The sequence below is a fragment of the Sus scrofa genome, chromosome 3 (assembly GCF_000003025.6).
Source record: "Sus scrofa isolate TJ Tabasco breed Duroc chromosome 3, Sscrofa11.1, whole genome shotgun sequence".
Lineage (NCBI taxonomy): Eukaryota > Metazoa > Chordata > Mammalia > Artiodactyla > Suidae > Sus > Sus scrofa.
This window is the reverse complement of record NC_010445.4, coordinates 18,465,680-18,490,772: the sequence shown is the minus strand read 5'-3', so window position 1 is coordinate 18,490,772 and position 25,093 is coordinate 18,465,680. Positions and strand designations below refer to the sequence as shown.

Genomic DNA, 25,093 nt, shown 5'->3' with positions numbered 1-25,093 from the left:
CTCCACAAACACTTTACATCAACCACACTATTCTTTTTTCCTTTCATGCTTCACACATGCTTTTTCTTTTGCCTACATTGATGCTTTGCAAATGTGGTAAAAGACCATTAAAAAGAATTTCAAATCTACTGTGGATGAATACTTTTTTTTTTTTTGTCTTTTTGCCTTTTCTAGGGCCGCTCCCGCAGCATATGAAGGTTTCCAGGCTAGGGGTCTAATCGGAGCTGCAGATGCCAGCCTACACCACAGCCACAGCAACTCGGGATCCGAGCCTCATCTGCAACCTACACCACAGCTCACAGCCACGCCGGATCCTTAACCCACTGAGCAAGGCCAGGGATGGAACCCTCAACCTCATGGTTCCTAGTCGGATTTGTTAATCACTGAGCCACAACATAGATGAATACTTCTGAAAACACAACACACACAAATTACACAAATTAGAAAAATGATCATGTGCTTATGTATCAGAGCAATGGCACAGCTTCTCAGGGCTTTTTTTTTTTTTTTTTTAAGGGCCACACTCATGACATATGGAGGTTCTCAGGCTAAGAGTTGAATAGGACCCATATCTGCTGACCTACACCACAGCCACAGCAACAGGGATCCAAGCCATGACTTTGACCTACACCAGAGCTCATGGCAATGCTGGATCCTTAACTCACCAAGCGAGGCCAGGGATCAAACCTGGATCCTAGCCAGATTTGTTACTGCTGAGCCACAACAGGAACTCCAGGGCTTACTCTTAATCACGGTGCCTGTTTTGTTATAACACGCCAAGTGCGGATCCAAGGATGAAACGTCACACACATGGGTCTAGACTAACGCTCCCTGCCTGGTGCACCATCACCCATCCACTGCAGCGTCCATTGCTACCGCCTCCACTATGCCCTCCCTGACATTTTTTTTTTTTTTTTTTTTTGTCTTTTTTGCTATTTCTTGGGCTGCTCCCACAGCATATGGAGATTCCCAGGCTAGGAGTCTAATTGGAGCTGTAGCTGCCAGCCTACGCCAGAGCCACAGCAATGTGGGATCCGAGCAGCATCTGCGACCTACACCACAGGTCATGGCAACGCCGGATCGTTAACCCACTGAGCAAGGGCAGGGATCGAACCCACAACCTCATGGTTCCTAGTCGGATTCGTTAACCACTGAGCCACGACGGGAACTCCCCTCCCTAACATTTAAACCCCAGTCACATCCTGTTCAATATCATCGACCACCTTAAAAAACACATATTTGTTTTTTTGACATTTCTTGGGCTGTTCCCGTGGCATACGGAGGTTCCCAGGCTAGGGGTCGAATTGGAACTACACCCACTGGCCTACGCCAGAGCCACAGCAATGCAGGATCTGAGCTGCATCTGTGACCTATGCCACATCTCATGGCAATGCCGGATCCTTAACCCACTGGGTGAGGCCAGGTATCGAACCCAAAACCTCATGGTTCCTAGTCAGATTCGTTAACCACAGCGCCACGACAGGAACTCCAAAAATACCCCTCTTATAACTTATTGCATGTTATTACAATTTTCCTGTCAAATGTCACAGGGCAGCAGGCGCCTTGAAGTCAGGGAGACATGCAAGTCATCTTTGCATCCTGAGCCTTGTGCCTGTCAGGTGGTAGAAGCTTAGAAACCCAATTGGCAAAGAAATGCATCCAACACACATCTGGAGACGAGCAGAAATGTGGCAACTCTAAATAGACCTTTAATGACTGGGGCGTGGTTTGGGACCTAAAGGCAGAAGGGTCTAGGGCACTGGAGACGGAAGTCAAGCGACCAGGAGGATCAGTAGGCTGTCTGAGACTGCTGCTGGCGGTAGCCGCCCCGGCGCATGTAGCCCTCGTTTTTGCGGTAGCCGTCCTTCTGGTCTGGAGGAGAGAGGCGGGGAGGGCAGGGGTGAATGCCAGGGGAGAGGCAGAGGGGGAACAGGGCCCCGGAAGGGCAGAGGGGATGGAGGTGCTCACCTCGGAAGTAGCCGCCGTAGGTACCCTGCTTGTGGTCAAACACCCGCTCGTTATTTTCCACCAGGCTGCCCAGCTTCTCAGCCAGCTGCAGGGCCAGGTTCTGCTGGGCCGTGGGCTCCGTGCGGTGCATCACCACCGTCTGTGTCGGCTGGTCCAGCGAGGCCTACCGGAGTGAGGCGGAGGAAGGCACAGGTCAGACCCCTCCACTCCAAACTCCCTGAGAGTCCGCCGGCCGCGGCCCCGCCCGGCCCTCACCATCAGCTCCTCGTTGATGATCATCTTGCTGATGATGGAGTGCACGGTGGGCAGGTCCAGCTCGAACATGTCGGACAGCGTCTCCATGCTGCGGAGGGAGCAGGCCGAGAGCACGGGGCAGTCGGGACCCTTGTCCCCACAGCTGGGGCTCCTGTGCCGCCCCGGCCCCATCCTACCTGATGGAGTCGTAGACGCTGCTGTAGGTGAAGAGGTAGGTCCGCAGGGACTCCTCCTGGATCTTCCTGCGGGAGGAGGGAGGAAAGCAGGACATGTTCAGGGAAGCAGTCCCTGAAGGAAGGGGTCTCGTCTTCCCCACCCACCGGGGCCCCCCTCGCCGCTCACCTGACCAGCATGGTTCGGACTTTGTCGGCCTCTGGGAAAAGGTCCCACACTTTGCCATTCATCTTCTCGTTGATGATAAAACTATGGCAGGTCTTCCAGTCACCCATCTTCATGGCCTTGGAGGCAGCGACCACATGTTCCCTCATTGACTCGGGGGGACCTGAAAGGTGGGCAATGAGGCAGGGCCTGGCAAAACCTGGGACGAGGGCTCCTGCCCCAGAGCGCTGTTGCAGGAGGAACCCAGGCCAGGAGAGCAGACAAGCAGACTGAGCCGCGCTGAGCTCGCTGTGAAGCGGCCAAGTGACTGTACAAGTCACTTAATGTTAGAACAAATCTATTTATGGAGTTCCCGTCATGGCGCAGTGGTTAACGAATCCGACTAGGAACCATGAGGTTTTGGGTTCGGTCCCTGCCCTTGCTCAGTGGGTTAAGGGTCTGGCGTTGCCGTGAGCTGTGGTGTAGGTTGCAGACGCGGCTCGGATCCCGAGTTGCTGTGGCTCTGGCGTAGGCCAGTGGCTACAGCTCCGATTCGACCCCTAGCCTTGGAACCTCCATATGCCGCGGGAGTGGCCCAAGAAATAGCAAAAAGACAAAAAAAAAAAAAAAAAAAAAAAAAAAAAGAATAAATCTGTTTACATTCAGACTAAACCAGTCCCATGATGTGCCGCAGGGGACTGCTGAACTGAAGACGTTGATAAAAGGCAGTGTGTACCTTTATGCCTATTTTCCTAGGAAAGGGTCCACAGCTCTTATTAGATTCTTACAAGGTTTACAGACCTACTTTTGGCTCCACTGCAGGCAGTAATAGAGAGAGGCAGGGAGGTGACCCAGAGAGTCCTAAGACATGCTGGATACACACATTTGCACTGGAAGTTTCCCAATTAAAACAAAAAGTAGGCTGTTCCCTTCATGGCTCAGTGGTTAATGAACCCGACTAGGATCCATGAGGATGCAGGTTCGATCCCTGGCCTCGCTCAGCGGGTTAAGGATCTGGCATTGCCATGAGCTGTGGTGTAGGTTGCAGACGTGGCTCGGATCCTGCATTGCTGTGGCTGTAGCATAGGCCAGCAGCTACAGTTCCAATTGGAACCCTGGCTTGGGAACTTCCATAGGCCGCCCCTGAGAACGGCCCTAAAAAGCAAAAACAAACAAACACAAAAAATACCAAAAAGTAAAGCATCACTAACTACACAGCCCAAACAAAATTTGCCAAGAGTGTACCTGCACTTAACAGGACCACATACACACACACAACTGGCAGAGGACTAATGAGTGAGGGGATATGGCTGTAGACAGCAGGCTTGGCTCACTCGCCAAGTCCTTCTGTGCACCAGTCTCATAGGAAGGGCACAGTTCAAATTCCCTTCCTGGTGAAATCACAACTTAACGCACCTCTGCATTGAAGGACCAGATCTTTCAAAAGGGATCAAAAGAACCACTGTTAGATTCTTGAACGCCAAAGGTCTAACTGGTTAGCAGAAAAATAATGTGTACGAAAGGGAAAAAGAGGAAAAATGTCAAAGAGGCACATATTAGCTGTGTTGTGTTAATCTCGGGGAAAAAGAGGAAAAATGTCAAAGAGGCACATATTAGCTGTGTTGTGTTAATCTCGGATAAAGTCACTTAACTTCTGCCCTTTCGTTCCTTAATCAGGAAAAAGGGGGTAGTAATAGTATTTGCATCTACTCCCGAAAAACAAATGCAATTTTATAAAACAATTATAACAGGCAGAAAAAAATACTATGAAGTTTCTATCAACTAAAAAAGGATTGTTGAGGAGTTCCCACTGTGGCTCAGTGGAAAAGAACCGGACTAGGATGCAGGTTCGATCCCTGCCCTTGCTCAGTGGGTTAAGGATCCAGCATTGCCGTGAGCTGTGGTGTAGGCTGCAGAGGCAGCTCAGATCCCGCGTTGCTACGGCTGTGGTGGCAGCTATAGCTCTGATACGGCTCCTAGCCTGGGAACTTCCACATGCTGCAGGTGGGGCCCTAAAAATCCCTAGAAAAAACAAACAAACAAAAAAACACAACCAAAAAAAAAAACCCCCCAAAAGTTGGAATTGGAGAGCCTAACTTCGTGACGAAGGAGGCTGGACTTTATTCAGTGAGGGACTTGTGAAGGTGCTGGGGGTATTTAACATCCTACTCTTGGAAGATAATGCCGCCAACTACGGACTGAAGGAAAGAAGGACAGGAGGCAGGGAGCTTAACCTGAAAGCAAAGACAACGTGTCCCATGGTCAGAGACTACGGAGACTACTGAGCAAAAACGAGGCTTTTACACCACACCTGGACATGTCACTAAATCAAATGCAGTCGTCTTGTGAGAAAGTGACTCCCCTTAGCTTCTCAACCTTCAATCAAGGAACAAACAAGCACTCCAGAGCCCCACACTCACCCAGCAAGGGCTGTCGCTCGCCCACCCGCAGCTGGTGATGGAACTGCTTGCTGATCATGCGTCTGCGGGCATCGCTCTCGTGGGCGGCCATGTAGGGGATCTCCAGCAGCATGGCCGACACCAGGTACACGCACTCCAGCAGCTCCAGGTTTATGTGCAGGTGGAAGGGCACCTGCCGGCGCCGTTCCACCTTCTCCTGCTCCTGGTTTCGCTCCTGCAGGCTGCGCAGCAACAGGCCCTGGCCGAGAAGCTCCTTGGCCCGGCCACTTGACTGGATGTCCAGCAGGGCATTGTGGGCATCCTTGGTCAGGCCCTGGCGGAAGGCACAGATGCCCAGCTGCACCATGGTGCGGTTGTACAGGATCTAGGGGCAAAAGGCAATGCAATCAGTGGTGACAGCCACGAGGCAGGTCTTTCATTCATTCGACAAAGAGACACTGAGCTCTGGAACAACACAGACCAAGTTCCCCCTTCTGTGCAGCTTACACTTTATGGACAGGGGTGTGGAGGACAAAACAACCGTAATATGTAGGTGGCAACTTATACTACAGAGAAAAATAAAGCAGAACAAGGAGGAGGGAGTTTGTATGGTGCTGATGGTGGAGGAACTTGTAATTTTATGTTGGAGTACTACAGAAAGCCTCATTTTGAAGTTGTTTCTTTCTTTTTTTTAAAGGGCTGCATCTGCGGCATATGGAAGTTCCCACGTTAGGGGTTGAAGCAGAGTTACAGCGCCAGCCTATACCACATCCATAGCAACACCCAGATTCAAGCCTGTCTGTAACCTATGCCACAGCTAGCGGCAACGCTGGATCCGTAACCCACTGAGTGAGGCCAGGGATCAAACCAGCATCCTCACGGCTTGTTTACACTGAGCCACAATGCAAACTCCTAAGGGGATGTTTAAAAGTAAATGCCAAGGCCCCGGGGAAGAACTGTATTCAAGGAACAAGGAGCACAGTACGGCTAAAACTGGTAAAAGATGCCATCAGAAACTGGAGGCTGGGCAAGCACAGGGCCTTGTAAGCCACATTAAGGATTTTAAGGTGGGGAGTTCCTGTCGAGGCTCAGTGGTTAACGAATCCAACTAGGAACCATGAGGTTTTGGGTTTGATCCCTGGCCTCGATCAGTGAGTTAAGGATCCGGCATTGCCGTAAGCTGTGGTGTAGGTTACAGACGAGGCTCGGATCCTGCGTTGCTGTGGCTCTGGTGTAGGCTGGCAGCTATGGCTCCGATTTGATCCCTAGCCTGGGAACCTCCATAAGCCCCCAGAGCGGCCCAAGAAATGGCAAAAAGACAAAAAAAAAAAAAAAAAAAAAAAAGGAAACCAGAGGAAGACTTTGACAAATAAGTGATATAAAGTGACTGTGTTAGCAGAGTTACTCTGGGTGCTGTATTAAGAACAGCCTGAGGGATATGAGGGCAGAAGCAGAGAGAAACCAGGAAGATGATGGTGGCTTAGACCAGAGAGTAGCAGTGGAAGTGATGTGGATTTTATTTTATTTATTTTATTTTATTTTTTTTTAAGGGCCACGCCCGTGGCATATGGAGGTTCCCAGGCTAGGGGTCCAAATGGAGCTGTAGCTGCTGGCCTAGGACACAGCCACACCAGTGCCAGATCTGAGCCACATCTGTGACCTACACCCACAGTTCACAGCAACACCGGGTCCTTAACCCACTGAGCGAGGCCAGGGATCGAACCCGAAACCTCATGGTTCCTAGTCAGATTCGTTTCCACTGCACCATGACGGGAACTCCCAGATGTGGACTTGAAACACAAATGGCTAGGGAATCAGATGTGGTATGTGAGAGAAAAACAAGAATCAAGGACGACTCCAAGGCTCTGGTCTAGGCTAGGGAAAATCGGACTTGTCAATAACTAAGACAGGGAATATTGTAGGTACTGCGGATTTTGGTGAGGAAAAAAGACCAAGTCTTTACTGACAACAGAAATACAGAAGTCAGTGTCAGTCATGAACAAAGAGCCTTAAAAAATAATAGTAAGCAGAACCCAGCAATATATAAAAGAGTTAACACAGCATGACCAAGTAGGAGATGTCTCAGGAATGAAAGGCTAGTATAAAAATCTAAAATTATGGTTATTCACCATATGAACAGAATAATAGAGTATTAACTGCATTATTTTAATAGATGCAGAAAAAGATTTTACAAAATTCAACATCTACTAAGGACAAAAATTCTCAGCCAACTAGCGTCAGAAGAGAACTTCATCAGTCTGAGAAAATACACCTAGAAAAATACTACAGGTGACATTTTTTTTGTTTGTTTTTGGTTTTTTTTTTGGGTCACGCCTACACCATAAGGAAGTTCCCAGGTTAGGGGTTGAATTCGAGCTGCAGCTGCCGGCCTACACCACAGCTCACAGCAACGCCGGATCCTTAACCCAATGCGTGAGGCCAGGATCAAACCTGCGTCCTCATGGATGCTAATCAGATTCATTTCTGCTGAGCCATGATGAGAGCTCCACCAGTTAACATTCTTTTTTTTTTTTTTTGTCTTTTGTCTTTCTGTTGTTGTTGTTGTTGTTGCTGCTATTTCTTGGGCCGCTCCCACGGCATATGGAGGTTCCCAGGCTAGGGGTTGAATCGGAGCTGTAGCCACCGGCCTATGCCAGAGCCACAGCAACGTGGGATCCGAGCCGCGTTTGCAACCTACACCACAGCTCACGGCAACACCAGATCGTTAACCCACTGAGCAAGGGCAGGGACCGAACCCGCAACCTCATGGTTCCTAGTCGGGTTCGTTAACCACTGCACCACGACGGGAACTCCCCAGTTAACATTCTTAATGGTGAAATGTTCACTGCTTCCCTGCTAAGACTGGGAACAAGGCAAGTCTGCCCTCACTACTATTCAACACCAAGTATTAGAGATTTGAGTCATCACAATATGGCAAGAAAGAATTTAAAAAATCATAAAGATTGGCATAGTAATAAAACTATGTGCAGATGATTAATTCAATAAAACATGTTAAGGCATCTATAAACACACTAGACCCAATAGAGTTGTCCTTGTGACCACTGGGGATTGGTTCCAGGACCACCCCCATGGACACCAGAGTCTGTATTTGCTCGAGCCTCTTACATGAAACAGTGTAGTATTTGTATGTAACCTACAGCGCATCCTTCCATACAGCAATCACCACTAGATGACTCATGACATCTCATATGATATAGATACTAGGTAAATAGTTACCAGTCAAGGCAAATTTGTTTTTTTTTTTTTTTGGAACTTTAATTTTTGTCCCTCAAAATATCTTCAATCTGCAGTTTGCTGAATCTGTGAATATGGAGGGCCGGACTGTAAGCGAATTTAACAAATGAAGGATTCATGGACAATATAAAAAAATTAACTAGGGGAGCTCCTGTTGTGGCCTAGTGGAAACGAATCCAACTAGGAACCATGAGTTTGCAGGTTTGATCCCTGGCCTCACTTGGTGGGTTAAGGATCCAGCGTTGCCATGAGCTACGGTATAGGTTGCAGATGCGGCTCGGATCCTGTGTTGCAGTGCCTGTGGTGTAGGCCAGCGGCTGCAGCTCTAATTTGACCCCTAGCCTGGGAACCTCCACGTGCCTCGGGTGTGGCCACCAAAAGCAAAAAAAAAAAATTAACTGGGAGTTCCCGCTGTGGCACAGTGGGTTAAGGTCGCTGTGGAGGCATGGGTTCAATCCCTTGCCCAGCACAGTGGTTAAAAGGATGCAGCATTGCTATAGCTGTGGCTAGGGTTTAATCCCTGGCCCAGAACTTTCGTATGCCCTAGGTGTGGCCAAAAAATAATTTTTTTTTTTTTTAAAAAGGAGAGGGGTAAAAGTTGTACAGACATTTCATGAAAAAACACATACAAAGGGCCAAAATTTTAAAAGTGGTCAATTTCAAAAATTACAGAAATACAAACTAACAGCAAAATGAGATACCACTAGACAACAATAAATATGGCAAATATTAAAACGACAAACAACTAAATATTGATAAGGAACACAAACATTATTAGTAAGAGTATAAAATGGTATAACCACTTTTGAGTTTCTTACAAAACTCAACATACACCCACACTATGATGTAGCAACACCACTCTTAAGTAGCTGCCTAAGAGAAAACATACATCCACTCCGACTTGTATATTTATATATATGTGACCCCAACAGCCTCATTTATAACCCTCAACTGGCTGAGGTAGCTACCAAGAAGAAAACCATTTAAGAACAACGGAATAAAAAAGAACAAACAGTAATGCTATTCAAAAATCACCACTAGTGGAGTTCCTGTCATGGCTCAGTGGTAACGAATCTGACTAGGAACCGTGAGGTTGCAGGTTCCATCCCTGGCCTCGCTCAGTGGGTGAAGGATCCGGCGTTGCCGTGAGCTGTGGTGTAGGTTGCAGACGCGGCTCTGATCCTGCGTTGCTATGGCTCTGGTGTAGGCCAGCGGCTACAGCTCTGATTGGACCCCTAGCCTGGGAATCTCCATATGCCACGGGAGTGGCTCAAGAAAAGACAAAAAGAAAACAAAACAACACAAGTCGCCACCAGAGAGGCTCACCAAATGTTTTACACATAAATATCTCATAACTGTTTTAAACATGCATTTGCAGGATCTACTCTTAGACAGAGCTTGAATATTCCTATATAAAAATGTGCTCGCAATACTGCCACATACAAAACTGTATGTCCCAACACACATCACACTGCCTCTGGGTCCCTGCCTCTCTTCTCAGTTTAACAATCTCTTAAAATGTCTTTTCAACTTTTTAAATAAGACAACCTCCTAATGCTCCTAACCAGACACACACAAGGTATAATAAATAGCTAAACCCAAATCTCTGCCCCAGAGGATTCTGTTAACATGCAGAGGAACAAAGAATGCTGCTGGCATCTGGGAAGGACCAAGGGTCTCCCTATACTGCATTAGCCAGACAGATGGCTAATCTGATTGAGTCGCTTTGCCTCAACAGAGACAGGACAGAGGCCTGGCCCTCCCTTTACCACCAGGGCCAGAGCGCCTCCTTCCCGTCCTACCTGTACGGGCGGGTCCGAGTGCTGAATGTTGTCTTGGAGGTGGCTCATGAGCATGAGGTCCCGGGCCTGGTACCAGCGGGAGTGCAGGGCATGATGGTAGATGTGGCAGAGGATGGCGCACGTGCGGATGCGGTCCGTGCGGTCCTTGGCGTAGATGTATTTGCACAGTCTCTCCATCAGCACGGCTGAGTCCTCGCCCTCATTTTCGGCCTGGTCTTGCTCAGACTGGAGGGGCAGCAGGGGGTGAGGGTGGGAGCGCAAAGACAATGGTTCTAAGGGGCTTGGACTCCTTCCAGCCTCATTCTAGTCCCTCTGTGTTTGTCCTCCTGCCCTCAAGGTCCCCAGGGGTAAGAGATCTGCCAGCAGTCTTACGGACATGCAGGACTGATGGACACACCCCCTCGCCTCGGGCACGATGGCCCAGCAGCCAAGCACGCACCTTTGAGGAGCCCTCAGGGGGGGTAAGCTGCCGCTGATGGGCTTTGTAGTCAAACTTGTAGTAGGTGTGGAGAATGCGCCTCAGGTAGATGCGGCAGATCTCCTCGGTGGTGCCCTTCTCCTCCAGGTAGCGCTGCACACGCTCGATGATGGCGCACACCTGCGCCTCGTCCTTCAGGTGCTCCACGTACTCTGGGGGGCAGAGCACCCACTCTCTGCTCAGCCCCGCGCCCGGGCTCGCCCAAGCACACGCGTCTCATCAATCCAATTCCCTCTGTGTTTTCTGTACCCACCAGAGACGCTGACTCACTGCACCCTAAAAACATCCTCCTCTCCTGGGACTCGTCAGGCTCACTCTCTAGTCCCCCTCCGTCTGCCCCCGATGAACGGCCCCCTCACCCAATTCGGATTGAACCTCCAACAGGCCCAAGCCGCAGATGCCTTCTTTAACCATTATTGAAAGCGGCCACCACTCCAGTCACCCTGTCACAGGCCCCTATTTGCCCTTCTAATGCACACTTTACGTAATCTACAATTACTTCCTTCCTTTATTTGAACTTTCTCCCGCACCAAAAACGTAAACTCCCTGACTGTGAAGGCCCTAGGCGTCTTGTTCATCACTATGCCCTCGCCCTCAAGGCAGTGGGCACTCACATGACACTGCGCAAATGTCCTCTATTTCCCCAGCCTAATGCCTCTGATCCAAGCTCCACAAGCCAAGTGGACAGAGATCACATAATGACAGTTCTCAAAACAGCAGACAATAGCATCCCCTGGGAACATGTTAGAGATGCAAAATTTGGGGCCCCACCCAGACCTACTGAAACAGAAGCTATGGGAGTGGGACCCCGTATCTTAAAGAGGCCCTGAGGTGTGAATGCTGGGTAAGAAAGGGCTGGCTTTCCAAACATTCTCATTTAGTATAATACTTGGTCTGAATCCCTCACTGTTCCCCTCACTGATGCCCATGGTTTTGTTCGAGCTCACCTTGGGAATGAGGATCGGTATTTTGCATTATTTTGGTAAATTCTTCATCCATTCGTTCCACCAGAGTTAGGATACAGCCACGGACACGCAGCGGCTGAAGAAAAGGCAAAGGAGTACATCAGTTAGTCCAGATTTCAGCCCCAGACGTCGACCGTCTCCAAAGCAGGTACCAGAGACCTCCTATTAGCCTGCCAAACCCCTTCTTTACCTGGTCAGCATTATGCAGGTTCTCACTCTCTTCCAGAATGTTCTCTCCAACAAAGATGTTGGGGTTTGCAAACAGGATGTCCATCAGCTCATTGATGCAGTCCAGGCACTTCTGCCACATCTCGGGCTGCCAAAAGATCAGAGGGCAGTCAGAGGTGTGAAGGTGCGACAAGCAGATGCCTCCAAAGAGTCCGTCACCAGGAATCCAAGGGCCTTCAACACCAAGACTGCTTTCACAGCCCTTGCGTTTTAAGACACCAGGCACCTTCCCCCGACCCACCAGCTCCACCCTGGGATGCCCATCACTGCCCTTACCTTCATGTACGTGGCCAGGTTGGGGTTGTAGTCATAGAGAGAGGCGATGATGTTGAACTTGATCTTGACGATGACCCCCTCCCCCAGGTTGTTTTCAGAAGCAATCTGAACCAGCAGCTGTAGCATCTCAATCTGCACTGCGCTGGAGGGGCACAGAGTTGGGTGAGGCATTGGAAACAAACTGAGAAGCTTCTTCCTGTCTCCAGCACACCCTCTTCCTATGAGTAAGGCAGCCTCATTCCCGATACCCTCCCCTAGCCTCGCCACCTGTATACCGGCTTCTCCTTTATAAAGTCCAACAGAAACGAGCCATAATGCTTAATACCATCCTCGCTAGTCACTGAATAACTAAAGATGAGAATTATTCCCATCTTACAAATGGGAAAACAGCCCCCAAAGGTTAAGTGACTGATTTAAGGTCAAAGAGAATGTAAATAGCAGGGCACAGACTGGTGTTCCAAGCACACCATTCTTCCTACTGTGGACCTCCCCAGACAGCTCTATTTCCCCACCAACCTCCACCCTGTGTCTCGAGAAAAAGAGCTTTCACTCTGTAATCCCACAGTCCAGGCCCAAGAATCTTACCGATCAGTTCCCTTCTTGCCTCTGGCCTGTAGGATCTCATTCAGTTTCTTGATGACAACAGCATGGGTGATCTCGGTTCCCTTGGCAAACATTTTTGGTTTCTCCTAAACAACAAACACCTTATCATGTGCAAGTCAACAAGGAACGCATTCTTTTTTTTTTTGTTTTGTTTTTGATAGGGCTGCACCCACAGCATATGGAGGGTCCCAGGCTAGGGGTTGAATCAGAGCTACAGCTGCCAGCTGACGCCACAGCCACGTAGGATCCAAGCCGTATCTGCCACCTACACCACAGCTCATGCCAATGCCAGATCCTTAACCTACTGAGCAAGGCCAGGGATGGAACCCGCAACCTCATGGTTCCTAGTCGGATTTATTTCTGCTGCGCCATGGCGGGAACTCCAAGGAACCCATTCTTGCTTTTAATTTTTTCCCCAAATTGTTTCCCAGTTCATTTGAATTCTCAAATCCTCACCTTAACCAGGGGCACTCCACCTCGGACCCTTTCCCACTCCCCGCCTTCATTGTCCTCCTCTTCCTCATCCAGGCGCTTGGATTTCCTATCGTGCTTCTTCTTGGCTTTGTCCTCCCGTTTCTTCTCGGCCGCCTTCTTGTCCTCCTCTGTGGTGGGGGCCCTGCCAGGAGACAGGGGAGATGATGAAAGATCAGCCCTCTCTCCACCTCTGAGGCCTTTTCCTCCTGTGAACTTCCTTTTTTCCTCCAACTAGTCCTGGGCCCAAGTCACACTCTACAAGAATGACCTATGGTTAACTATAACCATAACCAAAGCAAAGACTACTAAGCCAGACCACTTATCAAGGTCTGTCACTACACTACACTGAGAGAGTCTTATGAAGGGAAAAGCATGGCCTGGTCTAATAAGATAGAGGTGCTGACTAGGCCACCGCAGACACAGAAAGAGCCTGTCATTTTGCTCCACAACTAAATTCTAAGGTTTTCCAGAGAATCAATAAGCAACATAATTGTTTAGTACTAGTTGCTCTGTCCAAACTAATCTTTTTCTTTTCTTTTTTTCGGCCACGATCATAGCACTCGAGAGTTCTCAGGCCCAGGATGGAACCCGCAACACAGAAGTGACAACACTGGATCCTGAAAAGCTAGGCCACCAGGGAACTCCCAGACTAATCTTTTATCTTTTATTTTTTCAAGTACTGCTCTATTTTATTTGGCTGTGCCTGCGGCATATGGCAATTCTTGGGCCAGGGACTGAACCCATGCCACAAGCAGCAACCCAAGCCACTGCAGTGACAATGCCAGATCCTCAACTTGCTAAGCTACCAGGGAATTCCACAGACTAATCTTTTTATCGGCAACCAACAATCTATTTAAAACCAGTATTTGGAAAAAAAAAAAAAAAAAAAAAGTGGAAAAATTCTTTGTGTTCCTGAGGCTGGCTGCTTTCCTTCAACTTCCTCTCCTTTCTTAGGACAACTGATTAATATAAATTCTCACTTCATGAAATTCTAACTGAAAGACCTAAGACTTGGCTTGAACTCTGCCCCACAACAGATTATACCCTGGTATATTCATTCACATATTAGAAATCATCAGAAAACTAATGTTTATGTCTTCTGCTATGGACCTGACAGATGCACACCTCTCTTCTAGAAGGACAACACCAGATACACCTCTACCTAAATACACAGCTAAGAAACTGAAGACACGAGGAGACACCAAGAGAAGTTAACCCTACAACTACGCCCTACCCCTCAACCACAACCACTGACCTACAGCCCCTAGACATCCACCTTGCTTTAGGATCCTAACAATGGACATCCAGCCCCACCAGAGATCCCTCCTGAGATTCAGTTCTAAAAAAGGCCTCCAGAAGCAGATAACTCTTAGAAGCAGATGGCATCTCTGCAAGATTCCATAGATCAAGCCCATCAGATATAGACAACTTCCTCCCCAAACCTTCCGATCAGGATTCATAATCCAGACAACCATGTGTTTTATTACGAGTATTCCTCCTCTTTTAACTTCTTTTAAATCAGTTAAACATTATCCAAGTTTCAAAACAAAAATCTTGGTTGCTCACTGTTAGAGGAGACTATCAAGAGAATGTGCCCACAGGCTGCCTTGAGAGCTGGTTGACTCAAGAGCTGGAGCTAGGGTACTGGAGGCTCCTTACTCCCTCCCCTCCTTGGTACACTGCAGCTCAACAATGCCACCTTAGGAGCCACTTCAAGGATGCAGCCTTGGGAGAGCAACATATTGAGACCATCTGGAGTTTCCATCGTGGCTCAATGGAAACGAATATGACTAGTATCCATGAGGACGCAGGTTCGATCCCTGGCCTCGCTCAGTGGGTTAAGGATCCAGCATGGCCATGACCTGTGGTGTAGGTTGCAGATGTGACTTGGATCTGGCATTGCTGTGGCTGTGGCGCAGGTCAGCAGCTACAGCTCCGATCTGACCCCTAGCCTGGGAACCTCCATAGGTCTCAGGTTTGGCCCTAAAAAAAGCAACAAAAACAAACAAACAAACAAACAAAATACATGTTGAGACCATCTGGACCCAGTATGTGAACCAACCCCATTATAGCCTCTACACAAACTGTTAAGATTCTGGCAGATGGGTCTGGAGGCTACCCAAGACAAGTGAGTTCCCTTCTTATTACACCTGTCACCTACCAACCTGGAGTAGCCTGCCTCCTTCTTTGGTCTCTTCTCAGTGTATGGAGCCAGTTTCAGATTTTACTAAGGAGCTCCCAAGGTTGCAAACCAATCCTCCCATCTGATTAAGAGCCCAGCACAGTAACTTATCAAAAAGGGGTCCAAGATACTAGATTCCATTGGTTTGTACTTCAGAATTACTACCCCAACTACAAATTTACAAACACAACTGATCTATAATCTATCTCTAATATGGTCCAAATAACAAATAATTTAAACATTTTAGCTACAAACTAACATACATTCCTTATAAGAACCCAAAATAGAACTTACCTCCAATACTAGTCAGCCCAGGCTAATAAATAAATTGCACAATAAATAACATCTTATTGTACCTGGATAAATACTTTGGAAAAAACAAATCAATTAAGAACAAAGCCACTTGATTAAAAGTTCACTAAACTGATTCTTAAAGACATTCTCCTAAATAGGCCGACCCTGATTAGAAGATTAAACCAAATAAAGATCCTAAATGGGAGTTCCCTAGTGGCTTAGCAATTAAGGAGATTAAGGATTCAGTGTGGCTACTGCTGTGCCTGGAGTTGATCCTTGGCCTGGGAGCTTCTGTATGCTATGGGCACAGCCAAAAACAAACAAAAAAACCCCAACAAAACCCTAAGTGTTTCTTATACCTGTGACTGTCCTCTATTTTCTGCCCAAACCCACGATATAATACCCAGGAGGTATAAAGTTGCTACACAACCTTATAATCCCACATCAAAGAGACTGAAGCTCTTGAGATTAAACTCATTCCTTCATGTGCCTGTTCTGACCAAAAGATCAAAGCTGAGAAATTCTGATGAGAGAAGGAGTACAGACTGGCTGAATATCCATATTAAGGATGAAAAAGGATGGAGATGGTAAAAAAGGAATACTGGCAGTCACTATAAGCCGGTCATAAACACACACCTGTCATGTTTCTAGATAATCCATTAACAACTGAAATTGCCCTGGCTGGCTTAGAAAGCTAATAAATTCACACACACAAATATGCAAACGGAACCCCATGTTCTCACCACTACCTGTGGTCTTCCCCTCTCCCTGCTTCTCTTACATAAACTCTCAATCTTCAAAACTTGTTATACAAGTAAAGTACCACTTCTAAATTACTCTTGACACTACAAGGCCATAAACTCTTAAGGTCAGTAAGGCCTTTAAGGATCCCACTGTTAACTCAACTCTTGACCTCTGAAATTTTAACTAAACCTAAGTTTAGATTTGGGGTGGGGAGTGTCAAGTGGGGTTAGGTATATGAAGTACAATTTCACAGATTAAAAAAATATATCAGGAGTTCCCATAGTGGCACAGTGTAAGCGAATCCCACTAGGAACCAGGAGGTTTCGGGTTTGATCCCTGTCCCTGCTCAGTGGGTTAAGGATGTGGCGTTGCCGTGAGCTGTGGTGTAGGTCGAAGACGTGGCTCGGATCTGGCATTGCTGTGGCTCTGGTGTAGGCTGGCAGCTATAGTTCCGATTGGACCCTCACCTGGGAACCTCCATTAGCCTCGGGTGCAGCCCTAAAAAGCAAATAAAATAAAATATAAAAAATATTTATATCAAGTGCAATCTCTAAAATGAAAAATAATGAAGATAGGACTAACCTTAAAATAACAATCCAAGTGGAAGAGAGCCAAAGCTCTCCCAACCAAATATATGAATCCATTTATATAAAATTCTAAAAAAGGCCAACTTAACTAGTGACAGAGGGAGTTAAAAAAAAAAAAAAAAAAAAAACCAGTGAGGGAAAGCAAATCAGTGGCTACTGAGGGAAAGTGAGGCAGGAGGGAAGGTTTACAAAAGGGCATAAAGAAATTTTTAGGAGGATGGATTTTATTTATTCTGATTGCAGTGATGGTTTCATAAGTGTAAACATGTCGCAACTTATCAAACTGCTAACTTTATTTCTTTAGGGCTGCAGCCATGGCATATGGAAGTTGCCGGCCAGGCTAGGGGCTGAATCGGAACTATAACTGCCAGCCTACACCACAGCCACAGCAACTCCAGATCCAGGCCGTATCCTGGATCTACACCACAGCTCACAGCAACGCTGAGTGAGGCCAGGGATCAAATCCAAATTCTCATGGATACTAGTCGGGTTCGTTTTCCCTGTGCCACAACGGGAACCCCCAAATTGCTAACTTTAAATATATATGCAGTTATTATGTCAATACCTCAATACAACTATTAAGAATTTTTAAACAAAAAGATAAATAGAAAGCATATTAATGAGACAGTAAGAACAAGACCAAATACATTACTAATCACAATAAATGTAAATGAACTAACCTGCATAGATTAAAAAGCCAAAGAGATCAAGTTTGGAGATAGGGGTGATGGTCGCACAACCATGTGAGTGTACTGTGTACTTAAAAATGATTAAAATGGTAAATTTTATGTTATGTGTGGCACCATTAAAAAGTAGAAATGTTTGTGATTAAAAAGAAAAAAAAAAACCCAACTGTGTTTACAAGAGACACTCCTTTTCTTTCTTTTTTTTTGTCTTTTTCTAGGGCTGCACCTGCGGCATATGAAGGTTGCCAGGCTAGCGGTCTAATTGGAGTTGTAGCTGCCGGCCTACACCAGAGCCACAGCAACTCGGGATCCGAGCCCCGTCTGCAACCTACACCACAGCTCACGGCCACGCCAGTATCCTTGATGACGGGCTCAAACACCACCCCATTTTACAGATGAGAAAACTGAAGGCTAGAAAGATTAAGTAGCTTATCAAACATCAACATTAATCAGCATCAAAGAGAGATAAACACTTAGTCCACATGCAGGAAGTAATTTCATGGTTAAACATTTGGACACTGTAGCCTTCAAATCCCATCCTCAGGGCACATTAGCTGCAAGACCTTAGCCAACTAAGATACTTGACTCTGAGAGCCCTGGGTTGGCCTCCACAACCTAAAAAGACTGGGGCGGGGCAGGGGGAAGGGAAGAATAGGGGAATAAGAGATACAAACCACTAGATATAAGCTGCAAGGACAGCTTGTACACACAGCCACAAGGATAAGCCACAACATGAAGAATATAGCCAATATTTCATAATCTACAAATGAAGTATAACCTTTAAAAATTATGAATCACTATGTTGTATACTTAAAACATATATTGCACAGCAACTACAGTAAACAATTTTCAAATGTAAAAATAAATACTGAAGTGGAATACATAAATAAAAGGATTCCATGGAAGGAGCAACAACTTTCAAGATGATGAAAGGCTTCCTAACTCTTCCCACTGGAGCCCGAGACACCATTCCTTTCCTTACTTTTTAAGGAATCTGGAAGCCAGCACAGTCTGTTTCCCTTCTTCCTCCTCTGAGTCTGAATCAGAAGATGTGGAACCTGTGTCCCAATCTTCATCATCTTCTGAATCTTCAGAGTCCTCATCTTCATCCTTAGAGGGAAAAAGAAGGTCAGGAGAGAGACGATGGGAAGACTGACTGGCTTTCTGCTCTTTCTGCTGACACAGGTTTCAGATATTCTCAGGGGCAGAATCAGGCTATGAGGAGCTGGACTGGGCCCCAAGACCCAGAGAGAAGTGGGGACCCGCTCCAGGGACACACAGTTCCCTGGGGGCAGAGCTGGGCTCAGACTAGTTCTTTAGATGCCAGGTCACTCAGTGCTCTCATCTAAGAGGCAATCTGTTCCCAGACCAGACTTGGCTAAACATGACCCCTGCCAACCACAGGGACCTGGGAGTCTTTTCTTCTCCCAGGAGACCCAAGAATGGTTCACAGCAAACAAACCAGCCCTCAGTCTAGCTCTGGCTCATACCTCCATTTTTTTGAGGAACTTCCGACTCTCCCCAGAAGGAGCTTCTGATTTCTTCTTTAGGAAGGTGGCAGCACTGACCCCATCATCGTCCTCATCCTCATCCGAAGAGCCTGGTGGGAAAGGGGAAAGAAAAGGGTGAAGACCTGAATGGCCACCGAGGAAACCCCTAACCTTAGACATCCAAATCATCTGCAATGAAGGGTCTCCCCCCCCCTCCTACCTTCTGAATCTTCCTCATTCTTCTCAGCATCCTCATCCGCAGACTGCTCAGGGTTCTTGACAAGAGAGAAACGAGAGAACGATTAAGGATGTCTGCCAACCAGTATCCCGTCTCATCCCCTCCGCCCCACCGAGCTTTGTCATGATTCTTTCTCCAGTCATGCCTCCCACTTGCAAATGCTTCTGATGTCTCAGCCATGCGATCTCAGCTCCCACACGTCAGCAAGCCGCCCTCCAGCACCCCCACCTGCTTGTAATTTGTAATATGGGACTCAAAATCCCGGTTGTATTTTCGGATCTTCTGGCGCAGGGTGCTCAGGGCCTTGGCGTTATTCTTGTTCATCTTCTTCTTCCCTTCCTTATCTTCCCACAGCTGAAGGAACGAACAGGAAAGAAAGGGCCAACAGGGACCTGAGATTAAGGAGTGTTCCTTGAACTTCAGGCTTTGCCATGACTCTTGAGTCTTGGTATCTATACACCATCTGTATCACTTACCACCAGCTCTACCTGTTAACTTATGTGGTGTTTTTTTTTTGTTTTTTTTTTTTTTTGGTCTTTTTGCCTTTTCTAGGGCCGCACCCGAGGCATATGGAGGTTCCCAGGCTAGGGGTCTAATTGGAGCTGTAGCCACCGGCCTACGCCACGGCCACAGCAACGCGGGATCCGAGCTGCGTCTGCAACCTACACCACAGTTCATGCTAACGCCGGATCCTTAACCCACTGAGCAAGGCCAGGGATCAAACCCGCAACCTCATGGTTCCTAGTCAGATTCGTTAACCACTGAGCCACAACGGGAACTCCTAACTATGTTTAATGATCCTTTATGTATACCACGAAAAGTATCAAACCACATAAGAGATATAATTCAGAAATAAGCACAATTAAAATCCATAGCAGAAAAACAGTCCTTCTCCTCATTTTGTCCCCCGGTTTTTTAGGTCCTGGGAAACTCTATCTGGCAAACAACTCAGAGAAAGCATGATCTCCCGGTGTGGGATAAGAGAAAGCCCCAGGTCCACGATCCCCTTCTGGATCCCCCACCCTGCACCCACTCAAATCACACCTCATTAAGGTAGTCCTCCAGGTCAGCCAAGATTCGGATATAGAACCGGGGGACACCTTCCTTGTCCACAATGCTCTTCGCTTTCCCATATGCTTTTCCCAGGAGCTCAAACTCTTCCAGGCACTTGGTGACATCCCGAATCTTCATGGCATTACGGATGGTCCGGATAAGGTTGGTCAGTTCCTCAAACCTGGTTTGAGAGCCCAGTACCACATTGGACTTGCCCACCATCAGCACTGTGTTTTCCAGAGAGACTCCCCATCACCCAGCTGCCCCACGGCCTCACCTCTTATCCTTGGCGCTTCGGACAACTCTCTTGGTATCTTCTTCATCTTCACTCAGCAACAACGGTCTGTTTGGAAGGAAGAGACACCATTAACTAGCATTCTTAGCTCCAATCTTCCCAAAAGATTTCTACTCCAAAAAAAAAAAAAAAAAAAAAAAAAGGAGTTTCTATCATGGCACAGTGATTAACGAATCCAACTAGGAACCATGAGGTTGAGGGTTAGATCCCTGGCCTTGCTCAGTGAGTTAAGGATCTGGTGTTGCCATGAGCTGTGGTGTAGGTCGGAGACCCGGCTCGGATCCCACGTTGCTGTGGCTCTGGCGTAGGCCAGTGGCTATAGCTCTGATTAGAACCCTAGCCTGGGAATCCCCATATGCCGCAGGTGTGGCCCTAGAAAAGACCAAAAAAAAACAAAGACCAAATGATTTCTGTTACTCTTCTTGGATGGGGCAGGTAAAAGTGAATCACTCAGGCCCATTCCAACCACACTCACCTTGTTTTATTCTTCCTCTTCGTAGCTTCATTGTAGGGAACTAACTTAATCTTTTTTTTTGCTTTTTAGGAATGTGCCCGTGGCATATGGACGTTCCCAGGCTAGGGGTCCAATTGGAGCTGCAGCTGCTGGTCTACACCAGAGCCATAGCAAAGCAGGATCCGAGACAGCTCATGGCAATGCCAGATCCTTAACCCATGAGCAAGGCCAGGGATCGAACCTGTGTCCTCATGGATGCTAGTCAGATTCATTAACGGCTGAGCCATCACGGGAACTCCGGAACTAACTCAATCTTTAAAGCACACTTCAAGTAAGGCCTTTTGTCAGCTGTTGTAATGCATACAAAATGACCATTTCCAGCCTCTCACACAAGCAGAGGTATTTACTATGTCAGAAAATTAACCATGTAAAGACACAAACCACTAAAAACTACTAAAAGAAGGTGAGGAAAAGGGTCCTTTAGCTACAATGAAGGGAAAGGAAAGTGATATCTGAACTAAGTCCTAGGAAGCAGTATTTCCCAGACTGTGAACACCCAAGAGTAAGAAAAGAGTCTCAATGGCTTTAACACCTCCATTGCTAGTATTTTTCCTTAATAAATAAACATCAGACCACAGACAGCATTCAACTGGCAACAATATCTTTTTTTGTCCGTCTTAGTAACTTTCCAATTACTTCCAATTTTGTAGCAAGTGAGGTTGGTTTTTCCACTTAAGACATGAAATCATATTCACATGGTACGTGTGTGTATCCTTTTTTTTCTTTTTAAAAAGTGAGTTTTATGCTGAAACAAGACTTTGAAGTGGTAGGAATAGGAATTCCCATTGTGGTCCAGTGGAAACAAATCCGACTAGGAACCATGAGGTTGCGGGTTTGATCCCTGGCCTTGCTCAGTGGCTTAAGGATCCGGCGTTGTCGTGAGCTGTGGTGTAGGTTGAAGATGCGGCTTGGATCTGGCATTGCTGTGACTCTGGCGTAGGCCTGCAGCTACAGCTCCGATTAGACCCCTAGCCTGGGTACCTCCATATGCCTCGGGTGCGGCCCTAAAAGGACAAAAGACAAAAAAATAAAAAATAAATAAAATAAATAAAAATGAAGTGATAGGAATATACATTCTTAATCACAGGTATGTGCCAAAAAAAACAAAAAAACAAAAAAAACTGAAGGTGGCATATGTATGACACAAGTTTGAGAAACAACATTCTACTGTTCCAAAAGGAGAAAAAAAGTAGTTTGCAGAGATGGGAGAAGGGTATGTAGGTGGAGGTAAACAACAGGGAACTACTAACAGATATTTAAAAACTTAAGAGCCACATCAAAGAATTCTTAATATCTGAGGTTTCTTGCTAAATGCAACAGACCCAACCAGTGGGAAAACCTCTCCTCCAAGACTCTATCCTTTGCCCGGTGGGTGGATTCCCACAATTCACAGCACCCTAAGCCGTTAAGGTTGTCCCTCCAACACTGCTCCAGTCTCTTAAACTCTGAACATCCTTGGTACCCGCTCTCACCGCCACCACCTCCATTCCCCTCCCACATACACGGCCTTCCATAGCCTGCCGCACCCCCCCCCCGAGTGGTCCCCATGCCGCAGGCCCCTACTCACTGTTTGCCGTAGTTACCCCCAACAGGTTTGGTGACAAGCTCCTCCCCGGACAGGGACGACTCGGACTCGCTGTCCGAACCGGTGGTAAAAAACCGCGACATGGCGACGGCGCTGAGCAGCTGCGGCGGACGCGGCTGGACCTACGGAAAAGCCCGAAAGTCACGGGCCACAACAACGGGCCCGGGCCGCCACTCCCCGACCCCGACCCACACCGTCCCCGCACGCACCCCGACTGAGGTTTCGCTCCTCCAAGCACGAGGCCCAAGAAATAGTTACCAGCTGAGCTCGCGAGTCACACCGCGGAGCCGGGACCGCGGAAACGCGCAGAGGAGAAGGCGGGACCCTTGCGTCACTTCCGGGGGACGCCGACGAACTGTACTGTTTGACTACAACTCCCAGATGCCCTCGCGCCACGCAAGGGGCGGGATTCGGCCTGATGTAACCTTGGCGGGGAGGACGCCACCTAGAGATTCTCCCATGGGACCCGCTTTGCTGTCGGGTTTTATTGCTCACAGATGCCAACCATACCTCTGACCCGTGGAGTAAGAATCTCAGGACCAGGATTTTCCTTTTTTAACGTCCACGCGATGCTGATAAGTTACAAGGTTTTGGAGCTAGGCTTCGAGCAAACTTTGAATCTGACTTTGTATTCAAATCCCATCTCTGGAGTTCCCTGTTGTGGCGCAGCGGAAATGAATCCGCCTAGCATCCATGAGGTTGCGGGTTCGATCCCTGGCCTTGCTCAGTGGGTTAAGGATCCGGCGTTGCCGTGAGCTGTGGTGTAGGTGGCAGACGCGGCTCGGATCTGATGTCGCTGTGGCTGCGGTATAGGCCAGAAGCTGTGGCTCCGATTTGACTGCTAGCCTGGAAACCTCCATATGCCGTGGGTGTGGCCCTAAAAAAAAAAACCAAAACAAAAAAACAAATCCCATCTCCAACACTTACTAGTGTGTGACACTTAGGCAGATTTCCTAATCTCTGTATGATTCAGTCTCCCCAGATAAGGACCATAATAGGACCTACTTCGTAGAATATTATGAAAATTAAGTGACTTAGTATATGTGAAGCGTTTAGAACAGCGCCTTGTACAATATAAGCATATAATAAATATAAAGCTAGTATCATTCATTATTCCACAAATGCTTATTTACTGAGCATTTGTTATGAACCAGAAATGTTCTAGGCACTGGACACAGCAGCAAACAAAACAGAAAAAGTAGCTGATTTCACAAGGAAACTCCTAGGTTCTAGGAATAAGGAGAAGACCAGTGTACTATCAGCAAAGAGAGCAATGTATTAACAGTATAGAAGTAGATAACTCTAGATCATGAAGATACTTGGAGGCCTATGGATTTAAATCCAGGTGAGTTGGAGAAGCTATCAAGCAGTTTTATTGAGCTGGGACTGTTTTACATTTTTCTTTCTTTCTTTCTTTTTTTTTTTTTTTTTGCCTTTTTGCCTTTTTGCTTTTTTGCCTTTTCTAGGGCTGCTCCCAAGGCATATGGAGGATCCCAAGCTAGGGGTCCAATCAGAGATTTAGTTGCCGGCCTACACCAGACCCACAGCAACGCCAGATCCAAGCTGCGTCTGAGACCTACACCACAGCTCATGGCAATGCCAGATCCTTAACCCACTGAGCAAGGCCAGGGATCAAACCCACAACCTTATGGTTCCTAGTCAGATTCATTAACCACTGAGCCATGATGGGAACTCCACATTTTTATTTCTTTATTAATTTTTTTACCGCTGCACCTGCATTATATGGAGGTTCCCAGGTTGGGGGTCGAATCGGAGCTGGAGCTGCCAGCATACATTACAGCCACAGCACATCGGGATCCAAGCCATGTCTGCGACCTACACCACAGCTCACAACAACATCAGATCCTTAACCCACCATGCAAGGCCAGGGATCAAACTGGAATCCTCATGGATCCAACCTGAATCCTCATGGATCCTAAGCGGGTTCGTTACCGCTGAGCTATGACAGGAACATCTTGTTTTACATTTTTAAAGGTAGTTTCATTCATTCAGCACTTGTCTCATAATGTTGAGCATTGGAGGTACCACGCTCCTCTAAAAGAAAAGTAGGACTTAAAGAGACTGGGCAAAGAAGGAGGCCGTTTTATGTAGGTAGAGGAAACAGTATGAACAAAATCCTAGAGACAGAAAAATTCAGGGCACATTCAGCAGCTGGTATATTGGGGTTAGAACGTGGCAGGGCCTTTCCGCACATCCTGGACTGTCATCCCTCTCTTCCGTCTTCCCTGCTTTTCCTCTCTGTCTCTCTTTCTCTCGTCTCTCCTTCCCTTTCTCGCCACAGATCCACTTGAGGCTGACATTAACCTCATTATCTCCCAAAACAGAAAGAAATGCCCTGAAATTGCCAGGGGAGCTTGAGTAAAGGGTAAAGGAGGTTGAGTGA

At 47.3% G+C, this 25,093-nt stretch overlaps 1 protein-coding gene across 2 annotated transcripts; it reads right to left on the bottom strand.

Moving 5' to 3' along the window:
* On the bottom strand, window positions 1,685-23,048 carry LOC110260088 (eukaryotic translation initiation factor 3 subunit C). Of its 2 annotated transcripts, none has more exons than XM_021088039.1 (21): window positions 22,899-23,048; window positions 22,672-22,811; window positions 20,573-20,638; window positions 20,287-20,476; window positions 19,471-19,596; window positions 19,225-19,279; window positions 19,005-19,114; window positions 18,497-18,624; window positions 13,004-13,163; window positions 12,530-12,633; window positions 11,945-12,086; window positions 11,631-11,756; window positions 11,423-11,516; window positions 10,437-10,627; window positions 9,998-10,222; window positions 4,962-5,325; window positions 2,566-2,725; window positions 2,400-2,465; window positions 2,224-2,311; window positions 1,969-2,131; window positions 1,685-1,872 (listed from the first exon to the last, which is right to left on the bottom strand). In XM_021088039.1, exons 2-21 carry the CDS (start codon window positions 22,770-22,772, stop codon window positions 1,790-1,792), a joined length of 2,742 nt encoding a protein of 913 aa, XP_020943698.1. In that variant the 5' UTR covers window positions 22,773-22,811; window positions 22,899-23,048; the 3' UTR covers window positions 1,685-1,789. The 2 variants fall into 2 exon arrangements, with proteins under 2 accessions (XP_020943698.1, XP_020943699.1); XM_021088040.1 differs by having other exon boundaries at window positions 22,948-23,022.